General features: G+C 50.5%; 7 protein-coding genes across 7 annotated transcripts; 2 read left to right on the top strand and 5 right to left on the bottom strand.

The window, feature by feature from the left end:
• Positions 1-3,558: 3,558 nt before the first annotated feature.
• On the top strand, positions 3,559-4,423 carry M431DRAFT_446821 (hypothetical protein). The gene has a single exon (XM_024915235.1). The coding sequence runs from the start codon at positions 3,806-3,808 to the stop codon at positions 4,331-4,333; it is 528 nt and encodes a 175-aa protein (XP_024773598.1). The 5' UTR covers positions 3,559-3,805; the 3' UTR covers positions 4,334-4,423.
• On the bottom strand, positions 4,424-6,248 carry M431DRAFT_446892 (hypothetical protein). Its single transcript, XM_024915236.1, has 2 exons — positions 5,703-6,248; positions 4,424-5,643 (listed from the first exon to the last, which is right to left on the bottom strand). Exons 1-2 carry the CDS (start codon positions 5,770-5,772, stop codon positions 4,514-4,516), a joined length of 1,200 nt encoding a protein of 399 aa, XP_024773597.1. The 5' UTR covers positions 5,773-6,248; the 3' UTR covers positions 4,424-4,513.
• Positions 6,249-7,374: 1,126 nt separating this feature from the next.
• M431DRAFT_6193 (glycosyltransferase family 20 protein) lies at positions 7,375-10,311 on the bottom strand (the record flags this gene model as incomplete). The annotated part of the gene is made up of 3 exons (XM_024921602.1): positions 7,375-7,415; positions 7,482-10,141; positions 10,289-10,311. 3 exons carry the CDS (start codon positions 10,309-10,311, stop codon positions 7,375-7,377), a joined length of 2,724 nt encoding a protein of 907 aa, XP_024773596.1.
• Positions 10,312-15,665: 5,354 nt separating this feature from the next.
• Positions 15,666-17,479, bottom strand: M431DRAFT_87210 (hypothetical protein; the record flags this gene model as incomplete). Its single annotated transcript, XM_024923774.1, has 5 exons — positions 15,666-15,740; positions 15,805-15,982; positions 16,046-16,206; positions 16,275-17,189; positions 17,255-17,479. 5 exons carry the CDS (start codon positions 17,477-17,479, stop codon positions 15,666-15,668), a joined length of 1,554 nt encoding a protein of 517 aa, XP_024773595.1.
• A 270-nt stretch (positions 17,480-17,749) lies between these two features.
• On the bottom strand, positions 17,750-18,798 carry M431DRAFT_88347 (hypothetical protein; the record flags this gene model as incomplete). The annotated part of the gene is made up of 2 exons (XM_024923898.1): positions 17,750-18,327; positions 18,387-18,798. The coding sequence occupies 2 exons, from the start codon at positions 18,796-18,798 to the stop codon at positions 17,750-17,752; spliced, it is 990 nt and encodes a 329-aa protein (XP_024773594.1).
• A 170-nt stretch (positions 18,799-18,968) lies between these two features.
• On the top strand, positions 18,969-22,354 carry M431DRAFT_117474 (hypothetical protein; the record flags this gene model as incomplete). The annotated part of the gene is made up of 7 exons (XM_024912000.1): positions 18,969-19,018; positions 19,629-20,115; positions 20,174-20,495; positions 20,553-20,593; positions 20,645-21,002; positions 21,061-21,461; positions 21,527-22,354. 7 exons carry the CDS (start codon positions 18,969-18,971, stop codon positions 22,352-22,354), a joined length of 2,487 nt encoding a protein of 828 aa, XP_024773593.1.
• Positions 22,355-22,584: 230 nt separating this feature from the next.
• Positions 22,585-23,782, bottom strand: M431DRAFT_555274 (hypothetical protein; the record flags this gene model as incomplete). Its single annotated transcript, XM_024921416.1, has 2 exons — positions 22,585-22,627; positions 22,725-23,782. 2 exons carry the CDS (start codon positions 23,780-23,782, stop codon positions 22,585-22,587), a joined length of 1,101 nt encoding a protein of 366 aa, XP_024773592.1.
• Between the last annotated feature and the right edge of the window lie 164 nt (positions 23,783-23,946).

The following is a 23,946-nucleotide window of genomic DNA, read 5'->3' as shown; positions in this document are numbered from 1 at the left end:
AACTCTGCCAGTCAATGGAGACATTGTTGTTGAGATAATTAGAAAAGAAGTTGATGATGCTGTCTGATGGAGGAGGGAAAACGCGACGCGATCGCGTAAATTAGCGGGGTTCGTCTTCACTTTTGCGTCCCCACTGTAGCTTGATGGTTGAAGTGCTAATTTCAAGTGTAAATAACCTACAGCCTGTATACATATGCAGTAACTTGGTAGATAATATCGTTACTTTGTGAAGCATCATACAATGGTTACCGTAAAGCCTTGGGATCTACGGGGTACTGGGTGTACAGAGAAGTTGACTTGTTCCTGATGGGAAATACTTGGCGAGCAAGGCGAGAATCGAAGTGTACCCAAGAGATCTTGATTCAATCTGCCATTTGATCATTCGTATTACATGAAAGGGTGACTGAAAGGGGGTGAACATACACGAACGGAATACTACTGCCCTTACTCACGTGGCTACTACGGCCGTGCCATGTTCCGTCGACATCTCGTCCTCCCCTGTACACATTTGCCCCCTTCATTATTAGACACCATTCACCATGTCGCCAGTTTGGAAACGCCCGCAGAGTTCGAATCAGCTTGTAGAACTGCAAAAGGCCCCCCAAAAGATCAAAGCAACAAAGCCACGCCGATGAAAAGATTAATTTCGTGAGCGAGCCGGAAACAGAGGATTCACTGCTAGTCGGCGCTGGCTGGCGACTTGAAAAGGGGTGGGCAGAGGCGTGGTCGACTGAAGAGCCATTTCCAGCGGCACTGATTCCACCCAACTTGGTGCCTAGTCTTTGATTTCGCTCGCAGATTCCCTCGAGAATACCTGATGGCCTGACGCGAGTGGCGATAAATAACTAGAACTCAGTGGAATGCGGGACACGACGAAAGTTTTCACGTCTGCACTTCGCCGAGTGGCTGCAGGAACATCCGTAGCTTTTGGCTGGATATCTGGGATTCAATACATCGAGAGAATCCCATGACTGGGTGGACTTTGAAGGTAACACTCTGGATAAGCCATCTTCCTACCCTTATATACCTGGCCATGAATCGACCAGGCTGTGTCATAAACTGATGGAGACATAATCTATTGTGCCAAAGATCATCAAGCACATCGTTCTGTTACAGCATCTACGGGGCCAGAAATAAAACACAGATGCTGGTAGCCTTCTCCCTCGGGCATCCGAGGTGTAGGAACGCTTCGGAAAGCTGGAGAAGGATCACGGCTGCCTCAAGCAGGCTCTCGATGAAAGCGAGCCGCATCAAGTTTTAGTAAACAAGGGACGCCTGGCTGCGGTAATAAAGAAGACACTGTCATCTATGTGAGGGACATTGATCCGTTGTTGTCGCTCCTCTCTGTCTTGTACAAGCTAATCAGAGCATACACAGATCGCTTCAGCCAGAGGCACCCACCTCAGCCGATCGAATACACCTGGAACATCCATCATGAGGACTGGATGTGGACTCATGCCATCGTTATTTACACGGTAAAAAGACAATTTGACATACACGATGCATTCAAAACGCCTATGCCTGGAACTCGCAGTTGACGACGACATATAAGCCATACTTCGTTAGACCCTAAGATCCCCTGAAACCATGAAATAGCAACAAGACGTCAACACCCAGTTAAAGACACTTATCCAAACGAGTGTGGTCTGTCACCCCTCGCTGGGTTTTCGCCAAGAAGCACAACGCACAAGGCCAACTTGTTCGACACAAGACGAGAATTGTTGTCCGCGGATATACACAAGTACACGGGCTCAATGATGACGATACATACAGCTCTGTTGCTTGATATAACTTGCTCCAATTACTTATTCGACTTGCGGCCATAAGGGGGTGGTAGCTCCACCAGATGGACGTTGAGAAAGCGTACTTGTACAGCGATCTTCGACATGAAGTCTTTATGACTTGTCCTGACGGCTACACGGCTCAATCACCGTCTCATGTCGTTCTACGCTTTGACAAGGCTATCTACGACCTGATTAGTTAAGGTCGATCTGGGGGAGAACAAGCTATCGAGGGTTGTAATCACGAGCTATCACCATACACATGCCTTGTGACAACCCTACAGAACTCGACCCATGGCTTGAAGGTCCATAAATCTTGTTATCGGGGAATCATTATGGAGCTTCCAATGGATTATGCGACACTCTTGCGGACCATAGGTCGACTTTGGCGTAGGGGACAAAAGCACGACATAGACTGGGAGATTCTCATCGCGAGGCATGGCTTTGACTCTTTTCTCGAGACGAGAATGCTGAATCAATGTGCTGATATACTCGCAATTACGGGTCGAATCGATGCTGCAATCACTGGTGAGATGCGACGGATCTGCGCTTTTGTGATTATGATGCAGTAGCTCGGACAGGAATGCTCACGACATCCCAGGGTGGGAGCATCATGGGACCAATTGGACCAAGTTAAGCTGGACCAAGAGGGATACTTTTATTCGGCGCTTGCCGGATCCTTTTTGAGAACCCAGAGAAGACCGCTTTGGTGAACTCATGCGACTTTCCAGAGATTGCTCGAGCTTGGAAGATTGGGATGGATGTGACCACAGATGGATGGTACAAAAGCCGAATCCTCTGAAGAAAAGAGAGGGGTTGACGGTTAAACTTGGCTGGCTAAAGAAGAGTTTGTATGGGGAAGAGTGGGAGACAAGAAGAAAATTGAGATCGAACCCACTACTATCGTGATGAGCGACGTTCCACACGATAGAATCGAAACGGGTAATACGAGAACAACCAAGATATCTGGGCTTTCCATATGACTTAGATATGGTATGTTTTTAAACCCTAGATTACTGTTCCGAATTAACATGGATGAAGATGGCAATGCTCATGGATTGGCCTTATGGTATCGCTCTCTTGTGGTAAATAAGAACTGATAATCTTTACAAATCATCAGGTAAATGCTATTGATGGTATGCAATCCATGGCCTCTAGGCTTGTTCACAGTCACGACGGACAACCGTCACATGCCGAAACCAATACGTCAATCTCCCAGCTCAGCCTGCCAAGTCTGCCTAGCACATGAAAGACAAGACAACAAAAAGGAGAAATAAAAGCCAAGAAGCCGCGGCTGGCACAAGTGCCCTTTTACCCCAGATCTCACCCCACACACCCATCCGATGCTCTCCCCGCTCTTTGCGCCTAAATGACATGGATGGTAATCCCAGCCCTTCCCCGCAAGTTGCATGTGTTCCTGGGGAAAAGAGCAAAGCAAGTACCGACGGGCATAAAGGAACAGAGAGAATTGGAGGGCTTTTGGCAGGATTGCGCGTTGGGAGCTTGTCCTTGTCTGGGTTGGTATGTTCATGTTTGTTGTGGGAGGGGCTGTGAGCTGCCTGATTGGGATATGGGTCCGGCTGAGGTAGCGACGATCACTTTGTTTCTTGGTGGTTATGTGAGGTTGTAATTGTTAACGTAATTTGATGATGGGATGGGAATGAGGGAGTGGGAAGGGGACTAGAGGTGTTGATTGACATGGATTAGATGATGAGGGTTGAACGGATGGATGGAAGAAGTTAGATGGTTGTAGGGGGGGATACGAGGGTATATAAGATGGAGGATGACGCTGTATTTTTCCAATGAGAAGAGCTGATGCTTCTTTTTGTGCTTAATTGTCACGCAGTTTTCATAATATTGGAGCTCGAATTGCATTGGAGTTGATTCCAACTTGTTGCCTGTTGTTGATCTCGTATATACTCACATCAACACCACAACAAGCCCCCCCTTATATACATCACCCTCATCGTCAACAACAACAATTCCAACATCAAGACGCGTATATAATCCAACAAACCTCCAAAATGCAACTCCGCTTCATCCCCCTCCTCTCCCTCATCACCCCCCTCCTCGCCGCCTCAACCCCGGACCCAAACCCCATCCTCACAGCCATCAACACAATCTCCTCCGACACAACCGCCCTCAACACCACCGTCGCGTCCTGGGACGGCAACGCCCTCACTCTCCTCGAAATCACCGTCCAGTCCGCCAAGCTCCTCGCCGCCATCAACGACGGCACCAAGACGGCCAACAAGGCGGCCAACCTCACCCTCGCTCAGACGCTCGACGTGGCCACCGCGACGGTGAGCCTCGCCACGGGCGTCAACCAGACCATCACCACGATTGTGTCGGCGAAGCCCAAGTTTGACAAGCTGCTGGTTGTAGACCCGGTGATTTTGTTGAATTTGAAGCTGGAGCAGGATGCGTCGAGGGACTTTTCGGCGGCGGTGGTAGCGAAGGTTCCGGCGGATTTGCAGGCCATTGCGCAGGGTTTGACGCAGGGTATTGATGATAGCTTTTCGGAGGGAATTGCGGTGTATGAGACGTGGTAATGATGACGATAATAATGATTGAGGTAGTTGGTTTCGTATCTCTGTACGAGTCAGCTCATGAAATGAAAAATGCGACAAGCTGTTTGGAAAACCATATGCCGTGATTTGATGTTCAACTGATACACGTATATACAACGCCATTGACTCTTTTTTCTTTCCTTTGCCTTTTTCATTCCTCTCTTAATCCATCTGATCCACCGTCTGCGCATCCGCCTCATGCACACCATTCACTCCCGCAATATCCTTGCCATCAGCCTCCGTAACCGCAAACCTCCAGCCAAACTTGTCCTCCTTCTTACCCAGCTGAATGCCCTTCAAGTCCGTCAACACCTTCAAGCAAACAGGTCCAGCATCCTCCTGGCCCTCAGGAATGTACGTCACAGTCTCCGCCTCCGCCGTCTTCGTAACATTTGCTCCAGCAGCGAAACCGCTCGTGCCACGGCGCGTGATGCTCCGGATGGGCACCAATGCTGCAGCCGTTCCAGCGGCAAAGACCTCGCTAAAGGACGGCAGCTCGGCGTACTTGATGACGCGCTTCTCGACCTTCCAGCCGTAGCTCTGGGCCAGCGTCAGGACGCTGCTGCTGGTGACGCTGTCGATGACGCACTTGGAGTCTGGCACCACCAGGGTGATGTCGTCGCTGCCGCCGCTGCCGCCGCTGCCCGTCTTGACGCCGATGAAGCCGCTCGTGCTGAACTCGTCAATGTCCTCGTGCCGGGCGCTGTCCAGGTGCAGCGTGATTCCGTATCCCTCCGTCCGCGCCTTGTCGCTCCATCGCAAGACTGGCGCATAGTTGCCGCCGACCTTTGCGTGGCCAGTGCCGTTGGGCGCCGCGCGGTCGAACTCGTCGAGGATCAGGGCCTTGACCGGGTGCACGCCGTGGTAGACGCCCGTGGGGATGACGAAGACGCAAAAGGTGTATTCCTCCGGCGCGGACAGGCCCAGCTGGGCGCTTGATCCGTAGATCTGAGGGCGGATGTACATGGCGGCGCCGGTCTCGTGGGGGGGAACGTAGCCGGCATTGAGCGCAACAGCGGCCTTGACCGCCTCAAGGAACAGCTCGACAGGCACCGGAGGCATGCAGGCGACCTCGGCCGAGTGCTGAAGCCTCACGGCGTTGCGGTCTGGGCGGAAGATGGCGATGTCGTTGTCGCCGGGCAGGCGGAAGGCCTTGAGGCCCTCGTAGGCCTGCTGGCCGTAGTTGAGCGCCGGTGCCATGCCGTGGATGCGCATGTACGGGTCCGCCACATACTTGATGGGCGTCCACTTGCCCGTGTGCACTGAGTATGTCGATTCAATGTGGCCGTTGACTGAAAACAAGAAAGACGTTAGTCACAGTTCACAGCACCAGGGAAAGCTTGCAACTGACCTTCGCGGACTCGGAACCCGACGTTGGACCAGTCAATGGTGTTGACCGGCGGCGGAGGAAAAGCACCCATGATTGAAAAGGCTGTTTTACTTGTGTAGCCGAAGTTGCGACAAGTCTGAATTGTTCAATTGACACAAGCAAAAGGTCGAGAGAGAAGCTCCAGTGGGTACGATATCAGTCATAACCCAAACAAACTGGGGTAACTAGAAAAAAAAGAAAAAGAGGAGAGCAGAAGGCGCCACGTCGATCACAGTAAGAACTCAAAAAACAACTCACTCTCCAGACGAGAGAGAGAGAAAAAAGGACGTCAGAAGAGTTTAAAAAGAGAAGGCTCCAATGTGTAAGAACCCAATTGCTATTTTATTTATTTTACCCAAGTAGCCTCATCCACAGCGGGAGTCATCTTCTGTTTGCATCCGTTTTCCCCAGAAACCAAACAACCACACAGAGAGCCGATTTCGCTCGGCCCCTCCGCTTCCGGCGATTTCGAGTGCTCCCAAATGCTCCGCAGTGTCCCCGGAAAATCGAACGCCTAGGGACCTGCTAAAAAGGTAATTGTTCATTTGGTATGTAGAGAAATCACGGCGCACTAAGTTCTCTTGGGTAATAGTAGGACTTAATTGAGTTGGTTCTGCCGAGGGAAAAATAAGAGATAACAAGGGTGAGAGAGTAGTGAGATCTGGTGTCGAGTTTAGGCTGTGACGCTGCAATCTTTAAGAGTGTGCATACGTCTCCCGATCGCCTTTGTGTAACAGCCGGATTCTAGCTTCAACTATACCAGCTTCAGCCCTGACCATTACAGTTCCGTGTATCGCAATACATCATCATCAAAGAATATTTACTATTGTTCCCAAACGAAAGAACTCGTGTCAAAGAGCCATCTACATCGCCCAATTCTCCACAAACCCATCCAATCATCCTCTACGCCCGTGTCATAGTGGCCCGTAGCTTCAACACAGCTCTCAATGGATCAAGAACCGAGTGGCAAATAAGCTTTCCTAGCTGCTTAGCTACAGAAAACACATGAATCAACAGAATCAGCTCATCAGCCCATCCATTCACGCTTACCCAAAAAGTATCTACCCGATGCCAACCGCCAAGAGATGTAGAATATGTGTGTATAATGTAAATCCTTTTGTTGATGCACGCGAGCGCTTATACTTAATAGCTATGTACCATACACATGCTTCCCAATGCGTGTGTCTATGTTACCGCTTATACCAGATGAAAGCCAGAAAAACCAAGTGAAAACAAATGCTAGAATACAGAGAAACACAAAGTAGAACGGTAAAAACTTGTAGAGTTGAGTCAAAAAACGAAACACGCAGGCCAATTTAAATGGTAAGGACAGGTTTCACCCTCGCTTCTCTCTTTGACTCAATGCCCTATCAAGTGTGGGAAAGGGGGGTGCTCGTGCTATATATGGACTCAATCATCGTGTAAACGATCCTCATGAAGCCATGTCCAGGTATAATTCAAACTTCACTCATATCCATCCATACGCCTCCTTTTCATGTACCTGAGACGCCTTGCACGACAAGAAAAACATATAGAGAAGAAAAAACAAAGAAACGAAAACGTGGCCAAGGAAATCAACTTTCAAATGGACAAGAGAGAGGGGGGAAGAGATTGAGGGAAGAAGCAAACAACCGAAGCCCGTCAACTATAATTCTCATGAGCTCGACGCAAGTCGCTGAAGGCAGTTAAGGACACCTGTGTACAAACATTAGCACCTCTCGTTCCATTATCACTCATCACTTCAACAAAAAGTCAACTTACCGCTCACGCCCTGAGTCAAGGTGGCTGCGGCCTCGGTGTTCCGGCTGCCAAGGCTCACTGTGATGACGTCCTTGATCTGCTTCTGGCTGCCCAGGCTATTCGCCCACTTAAACACCTTTTCGTCTTCTCGGCCGTCACCGACAACCATCAAGAAGTCAACGGGTTGCTCATGGGCCTGGTCCGAGTTCATGTGCTCTCCGAGTTGTTCAAACACCCGCTGCGCCGCTGTGCACTTGGTCCAGTCCAGAGGCTCAACCAGGATGGCGCCATCCACTGCTAGGGCATGCACTCTCTGGGACTCGCAGGCATCGTTCACGTGGCTAGCGCAGTCGGATGCCTGGCGAGACGCTGATTCATAGTCTTCGGCGTTGTTGTAATGGAAAAGCAGACTGCAGCGTCGCTCCTCGATTTGCGCGCCAGGTGTTCTCTCGAGGTAGTACTGCATGATGGGCTTAACCGATTCCTTCCAGTTGGTGATCTGAGACGCATCAGCCATTTCCACCCACTCCTCCTTGCCACAGTCCTTGAGGAAACAGCCGTTCTCAGCAATCAGGCCGAGGTTCGGCACGCGGCGGAACACTCGATCCAGCTCCTCCGGCCGTCGGCCAGACATGACATAGACAGTGTTTCGTTCATCCAGCAGCAGGTCGTTGAGCACATCCAAAGTTCGCTGTGGGCTGACTGGGATGATTTGATTCACAGGACCCCAGCTGACAAGCGTGCCCTCGTAATCCAGAATAAACAGTCGGCGCTGAGCATTTGCGTACTTGGCTGAAACCGAGCTCATCGAGAGCCGGGGCACGTAGGTCTGGTCGCGCTTGTGTTGCTCCTCGTATGATCGATCCAAATGGCTGAGGAATTCAGTGAACCAGTGGGAGCCAGTCTGGTGCACCACACACTGGTACAACTTCTCCCACCGACGAGTCTTTTCTTCCTGGCTCATCTCGAGTGCCTGCTTGATTGCGTCGGCGCACTGGCGGTAATCCCAAGGATTAACCGACAGCTCGTTCTTTCCAAAGAGCGATGATGTTCCAGTAAACTCGGACAAGATGAGGGAGCCATGCTTCTTGTCGGGGAAGATCTTGCCATCCTGGCAAAACAGGTATTCATGCGAGGTGAGGTTCATGCCTTCACGCTGGCTGGTGATCATGAGTGCATCAGCAATGGAGAGGAGGGCCAGATATTGGGCGTAGTCAATATCCTGCTTGAGATAGACGACGGGTTGGTATGCCAGATTTGCCCACGACGAATTCACGCGCGTAACGATGTCAGAGACGGCGGCATCAAGCTCAGTGGGCTCGCCCGAAGACAGCGCCACCTGGATTAGGACAGTGTTCTCGCGCCATTCCGGGTTCTTATTCAGGAACAGCTCGTATGCCAACAGCTTTTGCCTGACTCCTCGCACATGGTCGAGCTTGTCTCGTGCGACGATGAGCCTCTTTCCTTGGTAGCGCTCTTGCATGACGGCAAGCCATTTCTTCACCTCGGTTTCCTCACGGTGCTTGTTTAGGCTGACAGGGTCAATGCCAATGGCATTGTGAACAACCTCGACGAAGCGGTCTTCAAGCTGCAGACCTTCGGGTGTTGCTTCGACAGTGAGGATGCGACTGCAGGTAAGCAAAAAGTGTCTGGTATATTCCTGGATCTGGAAGCCAATGAGGTTGGCTCCCAGCATACCCTCGAGGAGCTCCTTTCGAACGGCCAGGCAGCGGAAGACTTCGGATGAGGGGAAAGCAACGTGCAAGAAGAAGCCAATCTTGGCCTCGGGCAGCTTCTTGCGGATCATGCCAGGGACGAGCAGCAGGTGATAATCGTGGATCCAGATGACATCACCTCGCTTCCAGTTCTGGACAATCTTGTCGGCAAAGGCCTGGTTGACCTTGACGTAGTATTTCCAGGAGTGGTCCTCGTACGCCTTGCTCTTGGGGTTGTCGGGGATCTGGTAGTGGAAGACGGGCCAGAGCATCTGCTTGCAGAAGTGGCTGTAGTGACCGTCAAAGTCCTTGTCGGAGCAGAAGACGGCCAGCATGTCGTGCTCGGTGGCCAACGTGTCTTCAATATCTTGCTTCTGCTGAGTACCCTCGAGGGCATCAGTGGGCATGCCCAAAGTGCCGACCCAAGTGTAATCAGAGAGCTTTCCATCGCGGGCGGCGGCCATGGCGGCGTTGCGGAGCCCTCCGTTGCCCTGGTCAGCGTTGATGACGCGCCATGAGGCAGAGGCAAAGACCTTGTCATGACTCTCGCTGCGGATCAGAGATCTGGGCTTAACGATGCCTCGACGGCCCATCTCGGTTGCTTTTTGCAGGGTGCGGCTGCTCTCGAAGATGTCGGCCGGCGGCGGCGTACTAGCCCGTGATTTCGGCTGGTCAGCACGCCCGCCCCAGGACTTGGAGCCCTTGTCGGCGGGGGAGTTGTCGCTATGCGGGAAGTGAATACGAAAGCCATCTTCGTTGGCAAATGGATCGGGTGAAGTGGGCTCGTCGACCGGGGTGTGAGGCGGGGTGATGTCGGGTCGCGGCGTGAAGAGACTTGGCTGGACATCGACGGTGGAAACGACGGGCGGAGGCTTGGGCGGTTCAAAAGCCTTTTGGCGCTTGGAGAGCGTGTGTCGACGGCGAGAGTTGCCTGGCAAATTGAATTGCACCGTCTTGGGGAGAAATCTGTAGAGGGTGACAAAAAAGACAGATGACGTGCATTAGCCTCAGAGTAGCGTAGATGTCATGGCAGCTACCACAAAAAAACGCGGGACAGAGACGGGAGACGGGAAAAAATGACGGAACAAATGCAATTACAGCCAGTCGACTTACAGGGAGCAAATAAAGACTGTCATGGTGGGCAATGGCTTGTGTTCAGCTTAGAGCCTAACTGTAAGACAGTGTATAGAGTGTTGTTCGTCGCCGGTCGAGTTGGCGTGCAAGTCGGTAGTGATGGGCAGTAAAGATGAGGCCGCAAGAAAGCGAACGATGTCGGTCTGTCTGTCTCCGCTGAGATGGCAGGTAAACTGGCTATCGGCTATGGCAGAGACATGAAGGCAGTGTGGCTGCTCTCTAACGTGGTCTGTCCAAGAGAGAGGGGACGGAATGTCGTCAACCTTGAGTGTGTTGGTGAGAAGAGAGTAAGAAGGAGAAAGAAAGAGGCTTTTCGAGATGAGCAGCCGAAGAGGTAGAAGTAGCAGCGTTAGACGCGGGAAGCTAGACAGATGCTGGGCAGCAAAAAAGACACGTCCGGCCGGTTCTTTTCTTAGCTGGCAAGGGAGCAGCAATGCGGAGCTTTTTTGGAGGCGGGAGGGAAGACAAGAGGTCCACCTGCTTAGGCTGGCGGCTGTGATAGGCTGCGCCTAAGGTAAAGCGGGTGAGAAATGATATCAAACGGGACAAACTAGGGAGAAAAAAGAACGATAGAGTTCAAAAGAGACTTGAGAGACTGGGAGTGAGCAATAAAAAGAAAAAAAAGGAACTTGGAAGAAAAATAGGCTAGGTAGGTTGAGGGAGGCTTTGCTTTTTTGGTGGCCAGCCGCAAACCAAGGCAGCGGGACCGATCGGGAAGCTTTGGATTGGATGCCGTCCTAAAAAAATGTTTCGGCTGGCCCGCAGGTCGTATCACCATGAGCGACTGCAAGACTCGGAGCGGGGGTCCCCTTGTCGTTTTACTTGATTTTTTTCTTTCTCTTGACCTTTGTCTTTGACTCGATTTAGGCGTTTTCTTGCATCCGGTTCCCCTCGCGACAGGGATACAGATCCGGTATGAAACGTGCAGAGAAATTGGAGAAAGGACAAGGGTTTGTGGGATTGATTGACAGAGGTAACAAAAAAAAAAAAAGGTAAAAGCAAAGGGCATGACGGCAGAAAGACGAATTGAATCTTACCACTTACCTAGCTGATTGCGTAGAGATTGATCGCTCGGGACGATTATTTGTTCCTGTCGACTGGAATTGGTTTCAAAGGCAAAAACAGCACTGCGAATAAGGATGCTCCTTGTTTAAAGGCACACGGGCTGCCGTTCTCTGACGTAATCGCTCTGAGATTACGAAAGACCGGCTGGAGCTGAGCAGAACCGATCCAGGTCGAATTGCTCAAAGCTGACGTCCTCGATGCCGGATAATTGTGGATAGCGTTTGGACGGGCTGGAGAGTTTGGTCCGTTTGCTGGGCCAGGGGCCTGCCAAGCAACCAAGCCGTGGGAACGGAACGTCGAGATTGCCTTGCCAGAGCTCTGCTTTGCTTAGCTTCGTTGGCCTTGGAGTAGCATCACGGACGGGAGGGCGATTGGATTGGAGAGGGAGGGGGGGCGTTAACGTCTTGTTGGCTGGATATGTATGGAGTCTATATTGCGACACGCCTCACCCACTCCCGTCCCGTCGCGTGGTATTTATACTGTACAGCCATGCAATCACATGTGCGTATGTGCTTTCTATTCTTGTGTCTGTGTCCGTGTAGGTACTCCTGCATTATATCGACCTGTTCATGTTTTCATCATATTATGTTATTAGTTTCGTGCTATCTATCTACTGCCTCACCAGCGTCGTGTTTTTTCCCTCACACCGGCACATGGTGCAAAAAAAGGCCTCGGCCTACCGGAAGCCTGCTGCAACAATGTCGAGCGAGAGCAATTTGACACACAAGCCTCGTTGCTTTTCGGGGGGCTGTTCTGTTGGGGTGTGATGACAGGCTTCAAAATCGTGTGTGAGAGCCACCGCGCTTACACGACTGGCTACCCATGACCTTTTTTGGGACCAACTTGTGCGCATCTCTCAGCGTCGCACAACTGCTCCGTGGCCCCGTACTGGATCGTAATTGGGAATAATCTCCAGAGTCTTGTGCTTTGCTCGGCGTTTTTCGTGCCAGCTTGGAGGAAATGACAGGCTGGCGAGGCGCGGAGCTGAGGTGAATCACAAGAGGGCAGAGGCAACCCACGAAATGCCGTAGCACAGCATGGCATCACCGGTTGCTTTTGCTCGTGCTACTGGAACTACCTTAGCCCGCTGCTGGGAAGCAAATCCCCATGTCCCCCTCGGAAGCTAAGCTTATTCCACGTCTTCTTGCGGGCCGATGACTCGGATTCGATTGCCCCGTGCCTGCAAGCATGGCCGTAATCGTGATCCAATCCAACCGTTGTTTGAAGGATTGCCCGTAGCATATCATCAAGGCTAAAAAAGAACGCCAGGAGGCATGACTCTTGGATGATGGCTAGCGTCCGTTACAAGCAACGGCATAGCCATCGAAAAAAACCAAACATCAAACGTTGGGGCAGCAACAGGATAATCTGTTCGTTCCGTAATGTAACGTGCGAGACCCTGTCGGCCGGGTGTTTGCGGCCCGGAAGCGTCACGATGGACCAGGGCAGCTCCGGGCTGTGGCCCAAAGAGGATCCATGAAACCTGCGTGCAAAATACAACGGCAACGGTTCATCAGAATTTAAGAATAAATGACACAATGGATATCAAATGATGGTACGGACTACTGTAGTCAATTGAAAAGTTCCATTAACCAAATAGAAATTACAGCGGGCGTCTCTGTTACCCTTTTGCCCTTGATCCGGGCAACACTTATTTACCGCCGCCGCCTCTGACCAGATACAGACAGTTAGAAAAAGGTACCGACACGTGTGAGCGTTTTTTTGCTCTCTGCCTTCGCCTCTTCCTCCCATCTGTCAAAAACGTGTCACGGCCTCCGGGGAAAATAAAATTCAAAATGATTAAAAGAAACAAATAGATCCAGTTAGAAACCTTGTTTGTGCCCAACCGACTCCCAACCGGCCCCATCCCGATGGAGCTCCACGAGGTACCTGCTACGTACCGCCAGCACAAGAGAACCTTAAACGTTCATTCTCAACCCTTCAAACGCTCACGCGCCGGCGCTTGGGGCCATCTTTGGCTGGGCTTTATCTCAATGTCATTCTCCCCCCAAAATCGCTCTCCGTCTTTGCCTTCATCATGCCCTTGTCCCCCGAATCATGTGTTTCATCATCATCATTACCTCGTTTCTGTGCAACTCCAGAGCGCCTCTTGTTCTTCGCCCCTCTCCTCTATTTGCCAATATCAGAACTCGAGCAGCAAAGTTTCAGCTAGGCAAAGCCATCGGCCCATGCCAATCAGCAGTACAGTAAAAGCCTGGCTTTTCAAGCAAAAAGCCTCTTAACCCTAGCCGCTTGGTAGCGGATCGACAGCCCCATCGGCGGGGGTGGAGATGACCCATTGCATTGACGTTTTTCCTTGTCTTGTTGCTTCTTGGCTCCCTTTGTTTCTTGGCTCCCTTTGTTTCTTGGCTCCCTTTGTTTCTTGGCTCCCTTTGTTACATCCAACCTTGAACAGCCGAGTGAGCTCCGGCCGTGCCTTGCGGGTGTGGCAAGGCGCCCTCCCCAGTCACGATGTTCAGCCGTGAAAAAAAGCAGGGTATAGGAGTAATCAAAATACTACTACTTGTGAGACTGCATGATGTACTTGGCTGGCAGGTATCGTGGGAAGCAAACAAATACGGGCTCCATACGCGGCACGACAGTACCAAACAGGCCTCCGTTTGTTACCAACTCCCGGGACCAAACGGAGTTGCGCTGATCCGTATAAGCCTCATTATTAGCGATCTGCTCCTGCGATCCCCCTGTTCAGCATGGGAGCAGCCTGCTTGCTTGCATGAATCCCAACAACCACCAGTACCGAAAGAAAAAATCTCACTGCAATAGGAGATTGCCACCCTTGCTCTCAAAAGGTGCCTGTAGCATGTGAAGCACACACTTTCATTTGTCCGGCCGTAGCTCTGCCGTTCCTCATTCGCCCTAAATGTTCCAAATCTAGTCCGCCCGACAAGGCCGTGGGCGAAGCGCAAGGGCATAACAAAGCAAGGAGACAAAAAGATATCGCACATAGACTCCGATTCCTCCTCCTTTGGGTCAGCGGCATATAAACCAATCTCGATATGATGATGCGTTGTTTTTGCTGCTCCTGGCGGCATCTTTTCCTCTCCCACGTTGTTATGCCGACATGTATCATTGGCCCTGTCGATCCCTGCATCGCCCTTTGTGGCAAACAAGACAATCTATCCGATGCCCTTGGATTGGGGAATAGGAATAGAGAAAAACGTTCCCCCTGGCTTTGCCGTACAATAAACGCACTTTGGATCATCTACCGCCTTATCCGGGTATTATTGAATTGCGCTCAAAAATCCTACTCTGCTCTGCGACGCTCTGCAGCTCTCGGATAGGGGCATTTAGTTCGTGTTCGGTATTATATGACATCTCAGGAAATATGCACTCCGTACGTGTCGTGTCCATGCCATGCTGTGCAACCTTGGCCGAGGCGAGATCTAGTGGTTGTCACAGCTCCACGCACGAGATACTCGCCCATCCCGGCTTGAGTCCAGAATGATGCAGCCTGTCGTGCCAAGCCCATGCCAGCGGAGATATTCCTTCACCCTTTTGTCATGACTTCCTTTACCCTTTTGCCATGACTCAGCTTCCGGATACCGTGCACTTTACAGTTTGGCTTGTAAGAGACTATCATTTTCACAGACCCCCCCTACCCGTCTCAATCTCTCGTTATCCGGAGACAATCTTGCATGCAATCTATCTAAGTACATGTAATCAGTACCTTTTGCTATTAGACGTTAGACAACGACTTAAGCTAGTGGCCCTTGTTTATACTGCTGGCCTTGTTAAGTCAAAACAAAGTCAACTAGATGTCACGCCAGGCCATTATGACCGCTTGGCGGATGTGAAAGCACTCGTTGCCACCACTATCACAAAAGCTTCTCTTGCTCTCTTACCCCGCACCTCTGTTGCGATATCAGGCAACGAAAACTGCCTGCTTGCCTAGAGGGATCGCATGCGCCTCTCAAGGGCGTCAGCAGAAGCTCCCCAAACGCCTCTGCCAGCTTATATGCGTCATGTAGGGCGCTGTCACGATGTATCACAGGGCAGACTCGGCAGTAATTGGCGCAGGGCTTGGCTCTCCTTGGAATTCCCCCTTAAGCTAGTATACGACTGGTCCATCAGGCCTTGCTCACAAAGTGCTTCATGTAAATTGCATCAGCCGTGCCCTTGGGCAATGCCACATTTGCTCTCTATCATTAGCGGATGCTGCACAAACAGCTCTACAGAGTCTAGACCTAGAACATACACGTAATCAATCCCTGACTGGACGCCGATAACACACATGCTTTACCCTTTTTTTGATTCGCTCCCATCATCGTCATCAGTTCATCCAAAGGCGTACGGCCTTGTCTTTTCCTCCGCTGCCTACTCTTTGTCCATCAGGGCTCCAATCAACCTAGCACGCTGTTAGCCATTGGCTCGGGAGTTAACAAATTGGGACGGTAAGGGGGCAAACATACGGCAAAAACTTCGTCTTGGTGTCCCGGTAGATCAACGGCCAGCTTACACGTAGCCATCGACCACACTTTCAATGTGGTATCTTTGGATGCCGTCACAAGGAGCCGACTATCGGCAGAAAAAGCACACTGGTATATGGGCGCGACATGGCCACGGAGTGTGTTGATGAATTTGCCATCCCTATATCGGACATGATGTTAGCACGTGCCAAATGCATTCCCTCGGTGTCCTCGAAACACAAACCTTGCGCTCCAGATTTTGGTGTGATTGTCCCATCCGGCACTCGCGATGAGACTGCCATCAGGGGAAAATGTCACGTGGTTGATGGCCTTTTGGTGTCCCAGAAGCCGTGCAACCGGTTTTGTGCCTTGGGAAGGATCCCATAGGTACATGGTAAAGTCGTCCTGTGTAAGCACGAGATCAAGTTAGAGAAACGAAGCAACACCATAGATTGTTTGCCAAGTAAACTTACAGAGGCTGATACAAGACGTTCAGCAATCTCTCCCTGGAATCTAGCTGCCTTCTCAAAACGCTCCTTTGCCTTGTTCCGTCTTTCCTCCTCGCCACTTGGTGTTGGCTGGTGATCGTAGAATGACGTGCGTAGTGCAAAGTCAGTAGACAGAGCCAGATGATTTACCCAGTGGGCATGAGAGGATAGCGTGTGCACCAGTGTTCCCTTCTCGGCGTTCCAGACTCTGACTGTCTTATCATGGCTGCCCGAGTAGATCAATCCAGTTCCTCCCCATTTGACGCAGCTCACGCTGCTCCGGTGGCCGGACAGGACATGCTCGGTCCGTCCTGTGTTTACTGCCCAAACACGAATTGTTGTGTCCTTGCTCGCACTCGCCAGCCGAGGAGATCCATGCTCCCAAAGATGATACGGTTCCCAGGCAATGTTGGTAACCCACTTGGAATGCCCTGTCAAAGCTCCGGTACCGGCAGCAGGTTTCCCTGTCGCAGGATCCCAAAGTCGTACGGACTTGTCCATACTTCCAGTAGCCAAGCGCATACCATCGGGGGACCAAGAGACACACAGAACCCAGTGCGCATGACCAGACAAGGTGTACTTGGGAGTGCCGGTTGCCGTGTCCCATATCCGGGCAGTTTTATCTCCAGAACCCGTTGCCAATAGGCCGCTAGTGGCAGGACTAAACTGAGCAGCCAAGATTGCTTCTCCATGCCCAGGTATTCTATGAGACATCCGCGTGACTGCTTGGACTTTGAAAACAGCCTGCGGTTCGGCACTGAGCGTAACCGTGGTTTCAAATGGATTCTCAATACCATGACTGCGTAAAAGTTGGAGTAGATCGGTCGGGTATTGATCAACGATGATGTCCGTCTCTGGGATGTGTATTCGGAAGCGATATGGGAGGAATTCTTCCCTTTCCTATTTTTGTCACCCATCAGCAAATGCGCTCCATTGGTATGTCCAATCAAGCAGTGGAGACAAACCCTAGCTAGCAGCGTGTTTAACAATAATGATAGATTTTTCTCGGATGCATCAGCAAGAGGCACTTCGATGACATCGGCCATCTGCTTTCCGTCGCTGTCGAGAAATCGGGCCTTGAACGAGCCCGCGGGGCCGGCCGCAACGGCGGTGACATCTTGCTGTATCTGTGTTTTTTCCAAGTTTTCGCGCTTTTGGCGCTTGGACGGAGGGGGTAGCACCGTAGCCATGGCAAGTTGAAGAGCTTCCTTGGCCTGACGATGTTTCGATAAATGTTGTTCAGAGTTCGCTACAGAATCACAATGGTGGGGCCAAATGGCAAAAAAACTAGGACCTCGACGAAAAATTAAGGCGGTGAGAATGTGGGGTTTCGCCAAGAAAGGTAAGCCCACGCCAATGCCTCAAGGGCCCCGGTCGAGAGCTGTAGCATTAATGGGCCAAAAAAAGTTGCATCGGATGAGATATCCGATGCATTTTGAAGATGACTGTCAAGAGAGAGTCTAGACGTCTGGCTGCGTCGGCATTGACGGTCGGTGGCCACGCATTCTCTTAGGCGTGCCTCCGAACACGGGAAAGATTGAGGTGGTCGCCATCCCACCAGGGATGGAGACGGGATCGGTAGTGGGATTCTGGGCAAGCTGAAAATGTGAACCTTGCATCAACGGCTGGAGATGGCTGTTCTGTGCTTCCTGCTGGAGTTGATGATGGACCGCCTGTTGGTCCATGTTTTGCTGGTGCTGGTGCTGCTGCGATTGGTCTTCTTGCCGTCCACGGCGCCTTGCACGCTGTTTCTGTGCTGACAGCTGTCTGCGGCCTTTATCCACCAGCAAATGTCTCTTGTCTTGGGCTTCTTGCCTGCGCTGACGCTGCCAATCCTCATTCTGGACGGCGTAGATGGCTGCAATTTGCATCTGAAACTGTGCCAACGCGTTTAATCGGTCTGGCTGTGACATCTTACGATAGTCGGACTTGAGTTGGTGGAAAGTGTCGCCGGTTAATCGAAGCGTCGTTTCGGAGATGCCAGCCAGCTGAATAGCCGTTGCTGTCTGCGTGTCAGGTCGTGGGCCGTCATCGATTTCTATCACGTATTGATTAGAATCCCAGCCTCGGACGCCATGAAATCATCCAATGACCAACCTTGAAGCTCAGTAAGTTCATTCTCATCGTCGCTCATCTCAGTGGGTGTCGGTGGCTCTGGGGTTCCGGGGGCATGGTTGTGCTGGTCACATGAGATGGTCAAGACCCAGCCCCCGATGCTCTTGCGGTTGACAGCTTTGGCTTTCCAGGGGCAATCAGTCTTCTTGGTGGTGGTCTTGTGCTTGGTTGCCATGCATTTATACGGGCGGCCACCTCGATCACAGACGAGATCGCAGCGGACAATGTCATTGCCAGGGATATCGGCACCACCCATCCGTGAGCGGTGCGACCTAGCCTTGACAATCTTGTAGCCCTCCTTCTCCATTCGACCATTGAGGTCCTTGATCAGCTCCTCGTACGTGCTGAAGACGCCGGCATGGGGCACGGCAACGGCCTCGAGGATCCCAAACATGGCTGTTCTGGTGCGCCGGCGGTTCGCGCTGATATCGCTAGACTGCGTGTGGATTTGAAGTCGAACCTGTGCGTGTCCAATGTGATTCGTGGCGTCACAGCGCGGTCAAGACGTGGAGAAGAAGGTTGTTTTGGGAGAAGTTTCGGGCTAAACCGCGGTCCCTACTAACCATGACTCAGCTCCCTGGCTCGGGTACCTGGACAGCTGCAAGAGCTGATTGGTACGTACAAGCAGCCAGTAACATCACATGCTTCCCGAGACAGCTCCTTCCTGCTCGTTTCATACGCAGATAATGCAGATAATCAATCTTCTCTATCAGATAAGTGAATGGGCAGGTGCAATGATGGATGAGCTTGCAGCTTCTTACCTAGTAGTACTTAAATTTTCAGCAATACCGTAACCATAAATTAATAAAATCCTCAACTTCAACCCTGTCCATCTTTGGTATCTGTCCGGATGCTTCATCTTCCACTCAAACACAAGCAGGCCATCACAGCGCACAGTCTCATCTCGACCATCACCGAGTCTTGGGCAACTTTCGTAAATCTTACAGTGATTTTGCAACTGTGGCCTCGATTGCCGCAATCTTTCGTCTTCCAGCTCTGCTCAGGTGCCGCCTCTTCATCCTCAGCCGTTATGTCGTCTCCATCATCTCAGACTTCGTCTCGAACAACGGGGGCAGCTTCCTCTTATTTTTCCAGCTCAGTCCCGCCTAATTCTCCCGGCTATCAATCTGGTACCAGCTCCAGCCAAGCTATTAGCCATATTCTCAGAAATAAAGACAACCCTTCATCTCGATATTCTCCATCCATTGCCAGCTCTAGGCCCAGTACCCCCTACAGAACAGCCTCGACGACTACCTCTCGTCTTACCACTCCCTCACGTCGCTCTCGAAGCGAAGCCACACCTTCTATCCTTGGGCAAAGCGACTCTCACGATGTTGTGTGCGCAGTTAGTGAAGCACGAGGCGTCACTCCTACAGTGGGAATCGCTACTGTCGATCTTTCTCTCGGTGAAGTGACTCTTAGCCAGATATGTGACAACCAATCCTACGTGAGGACAATTCACAAGCTTCAACTAGCGTGCCCTTCTCGCATAGTCTTTATGCCTTCGGCATGCTCTCCCAACGAGCCTAGCACATTCTTTTCTCTTGTTCAGCGACTGATACCTGAGGCGGAGATGTCCTCTCACGACCGTTCTGCCTGGTCTGAATCCGCCGGTATAGAGTACATCGAGCACCTTGCCCCTGAAGGTGATATTGGATCAATTAAAGTGGCTATTCAGGGCAAATATTACGCTATATGCTGTTTCTCTGCGGTATGTCGTTTCCCCCTTTTTACTCTTCATTGAAAGAGACTGATTTTACGAAAACTAGGCTATGAAATATATCGATCGCCAGTTCAATCTCAGCTTCTCGCCTCAGTCGCTGCGCATCAGATATCAGCCTTCCGAAGACACCATGATGATAGACATATCCGCTATGCAATCACTGGAAGTAATGCGAAATCTAAAGTCTGCCAAATCGAAAGAATGCCTATTTGGGTTGTTGAATCACACTCTTACGCCGATGGGTTCTCGCGTGCTCCGCAACAATATGCTCCAGCCACCTACCGATTTCGATGGATTCATCAAGACACGCTACGATGCGCTGGAAGAAATGGTCACCAACGAAGAAATGTTTCATGAAATTCGCAAAGGTAGGGAGAGCGGCTTGAATATCGATTGGGTGAATAATTGACTGAGTCGCTAATTAGCCCTCAAACTTTTTCATGATGCTGAGAAAACCCTCACAAAGGTAAGCCACAGCATATTAACCTATCAACATGTAGATAACCTCTGAATGCAGCTAGTTATTATTCGGAATGTTACTGGAGTATCTGCAGTTGAAGAGCAACTCAACCACATACTCATGATAAAATCGTTTTTGGAATCGGTTCCTGACCTCTACAGAGCCCTTCACCCAGCAAAAAGCGACTTGCTTGTCAAGATACGGAATCTGTGCCAACCAGAGACAACGGTTCCAATTTTACTCAACATTAAACGGGTGATTGAACCTGATGTCACCTACATGAAATCTCCACTAGATCTGCGCAATCAAAGGGCCTTTGCGGTCAAATCCGGTATTAGCGGCATGTTGGATGTTGCTCGTCAAACATATAGAGAGCTTACCGAAGCTATTCACGCATACTCAGATGTGATCAACGGTATGGGCGGCCACCATCACTTAACCCAAAGAATGAAAATTGACACACGCGTATACAGAACAATATCGTGTTGCGGCAACCTTGAAATTCGATAATCGCCGCTTATACTGGTTCCGAATCCCTACAGTGGACTTGGACAAGGATATAATAAGACAAGATTTCATAAATGTGATTCCAAAAAAGAATCACATGGAATGTCAGACGCTCAATCTTGTCAAGCTAAATCAACGGCTCTTGGACACTTCGAACGAGATAGTTGTGCGAAGCGACGCCGCCGTTCGTGACTTGGTAAAAGAACTTCGACGCCAGGTGTCACCTTTGTTCCGGATATGCGAATCAATTGCTCTTGTGGATATGATATCTTCCTTTGGTCAAATCACCACCACGCGCGACTATGTGAGGCCAAATATGGAGGACACTTTGGCTTTAAAATCAGCAAGGCACCCAATCCTCGACAAGGTAACGCACCGCCCTAGAACTTAAGTACAAATTGCTTTGCATGGGCTGAACATTATTATTTGCAGAAAATGGCAAGCGAGTACACACCCAACGATTACTATTCGGCCGAGCAGCATCGTTTTCACTGTGTCACAGGATGCAACATGAGCGGCAAGAGCACATACATACGCTCAGTAGCGTTGCTTCAAATTATGGCCCAAATTGGATGTTTTGTCCCGGCAGAGTTCGCATCCTTTCCAATCATACACAACATCTTTGCCCGCATCTCGACCCAAGATAATATTGAGGCAAATCTCTCGAGTTTTGGAGTGGAGATGAGGGAAATGGCTTTCATTCTGAAAAATATAGACAACAAGAGCCTCGCAGTCATTGATGAGCTGGGCCGCGGGACAAGCACCAGAGATGGCATGGCCATTGCAATGGCCATATCCGAAGCTCTGCTTAACACTAGGGCATCTATCTGGTTTGCAACCCACTTTGTCGAGCTGGCTCGAGTGTTTGCAGACCGTATCGGCGTCCTCAATCTCCATCTGTTATCCAGCACATCGGTTGGGGAGGGAGGACTGCCGCAATTGACAATGCTGTACAAAGCTGATGCCGGAACTGTTGATGACGAAAACCATTATGGAATCGCTTTGGCCCGCGCCATTGGAATGCCGCAGAGTTTTATCAACTGCGCAGAGACCGTTGCGAATGATTTGAGAAAAAGGCGAGAGTCGAACCGACAGAGCTCTGACGCATATAAAGAGATTCACCGACGCAGACTCGCGTTGAACCTTTATGAAGCCATTAACCAAGCCAAGAAGTCCTCAAACAAGGAGACTATCTCTGGCTACCTCAAGCGTCTCCGAGAGCAATATATGGTACGGTTACAGGAAATTGAAGAAATGTAACGCTAAGCTATTAGATGTTTCGATGTTCCAGTACAACGTTCAAATTCTTTCACTCACTCATATAATACTAGGCAGGGTCTATCTAGCTGATGAGATTAATAAATCGCCACGAAAGCTTGGCCATGATCTACTCCCTGTCCTTCTAATAGACTATCATCCCCCACATCTGTAGCTTTGGCTGGGCTATTTACATCTCGTAGATGAGTCACAACCTCGCGAACTAAAGAGAATCATATGGGAGTCCGAACAATGTGCTGCGAGTCGTTACTCGACCTATAGCTCCATAGCATTTTCTTTGGGTGTAATAGGCTGCTTCAGGTACATCTTAGCCGTTTTGTCAGAAAACAAAAACCCAGATTGAGATACGTACTGTAATAAATCGAAAAGCTTGCTCGTATAGCTGAGGTTATAGGTATTCAGATTGAGGTCTCTCTTGAGGCTGTTCCATGACTGTTCTGCCCTCTTGCCCATTTCTTCTGGAACCGACTGATCTGTATCTGTCAGACGCCTGTTAAAGACTTCAAGGCTTATCCAGCCTTTGAAACCAATCCGCGAAACAAGAACTTGAAGAATCTCTCGGATAGGTAGGTAACCTCCGTAATGAGGCTCGCCATAGAATAGCCTTGCGTTTCTAGACCAGCTCATGCGAGGTGGCTGTTCTGGATCGTAAAACTCATGATCTTGAAGTAATGGGCGCTCGAGTCTCTCTCCATCAGCTACCTGCAAGAGGAATATTCTATCAGCTGGGACAGACTGGACAAGGCGATCCAAAGATTGTGTCAAGGCTTGAGTGGCGTCTGGGTTGCGGCCAGTTGACATTGTAGGATCAGCGTATATGCGGCCTGCAATGTTGAATGTGTCTAGGCAGATGCCAAAGTTTGGTCGGTTTACTTTGCATACAACGTCCCAGCTGGCTTCCCAGGTCTCAACACGAGTTCCCCAACAGAGAGCTTCGTATGCAAACCTAATGACTGGCGTTTCTTGAAGACCCATCTCAGCTATTTCTATCATGTCTTGGATGATACAGTCCATGTCTTCAGTGATTTGCTCTGGTGGCAAGTTGCTGCTTGGCAGCATGATAAGATCAGTACCCAACACGTGCGCCATCTTAAACCAGAGCCTCATCTCTTCTATACGCCGATTGTGCAAGTTGCGATCCACGAGGCCTTCATAGTGCATAAATGGTTGGAGACAGATGATTTCAAGGTTTCTATCGTCGCAATATCCTCTAATCAACTGTGCGGACGAGATGTGATTTTCCGGAGTGGCTCCTCCAGGCATCTTCTTGGCGAGATCCAGGAGGTCTTCATAGAATAACTCTATGCCTGTGAAGCCAGAGCTCATTGCCACGTCTAGTTTCTCTGGGAGAGAATGGCCAGCGTAGCATCTCCCCAGAGACATTGTGCATATACTCGGTTTATACGTCATTTTGAGAGACGACAAGACTGAGGCGTTGTAAGAGAAAGGTGAATCTAATGTGAGAAAAAGAACCAAGTGGTACATTCAAAAGTGAATAGAAGATTCACAAAGAGATGCTCATCCTTTTTCAATGATCTTCAATGAAGAGTCTTTGTGGCGCCTCCTGAGTACCC

Source organism: Trichoderma harzianum, assembly GCF_003025095.1.
Source record: "Trichoderma harzianum CBS 226.95 unplaced genomic scaffold M431scaffold_7, whole genome shotgun sequence".
NCBI classification, from domain to species: domain Eukaryota; kingdom Fungi; phylum Ascomycota; class Sordariomycetes; order Hypocreales; family Hypocreaceae; genus Trichoderma; species Trichoderma harzianum.
Note: the sequence above shows the minus strand (reverse complement) of the source record. Positions and strands in the feature narration are given on the sequence as shown.

What these genes read in the sequence shown, in the direction of transcription:
- M431DRAFT_446821 (XM_024915235.1), top strand. Translation starts at nt 3,806, where the DNA reads ATGCAACTCCGCTTCATCCCCCTCCTCTCCCTCATCACCCCCCTCCTC.
- M431DRAFT_446892 (XM_024915236.1), bottom strand. Translation starts at nt 5,772, where the DNA reads ATGGGTGCTTTTCCTCCGCCGCCGGTCAACACCATTGACTGGTCCAAC. An exon ending in CGGGTTCCGAGTCCGCGAAG is followed by an intron (nt 5,644 to 5,702) that starts GTCAGTTGCAAG and finishes TCTTGTTTTCAG; the next exon opens with TCAACGGCCACATTGAATCG.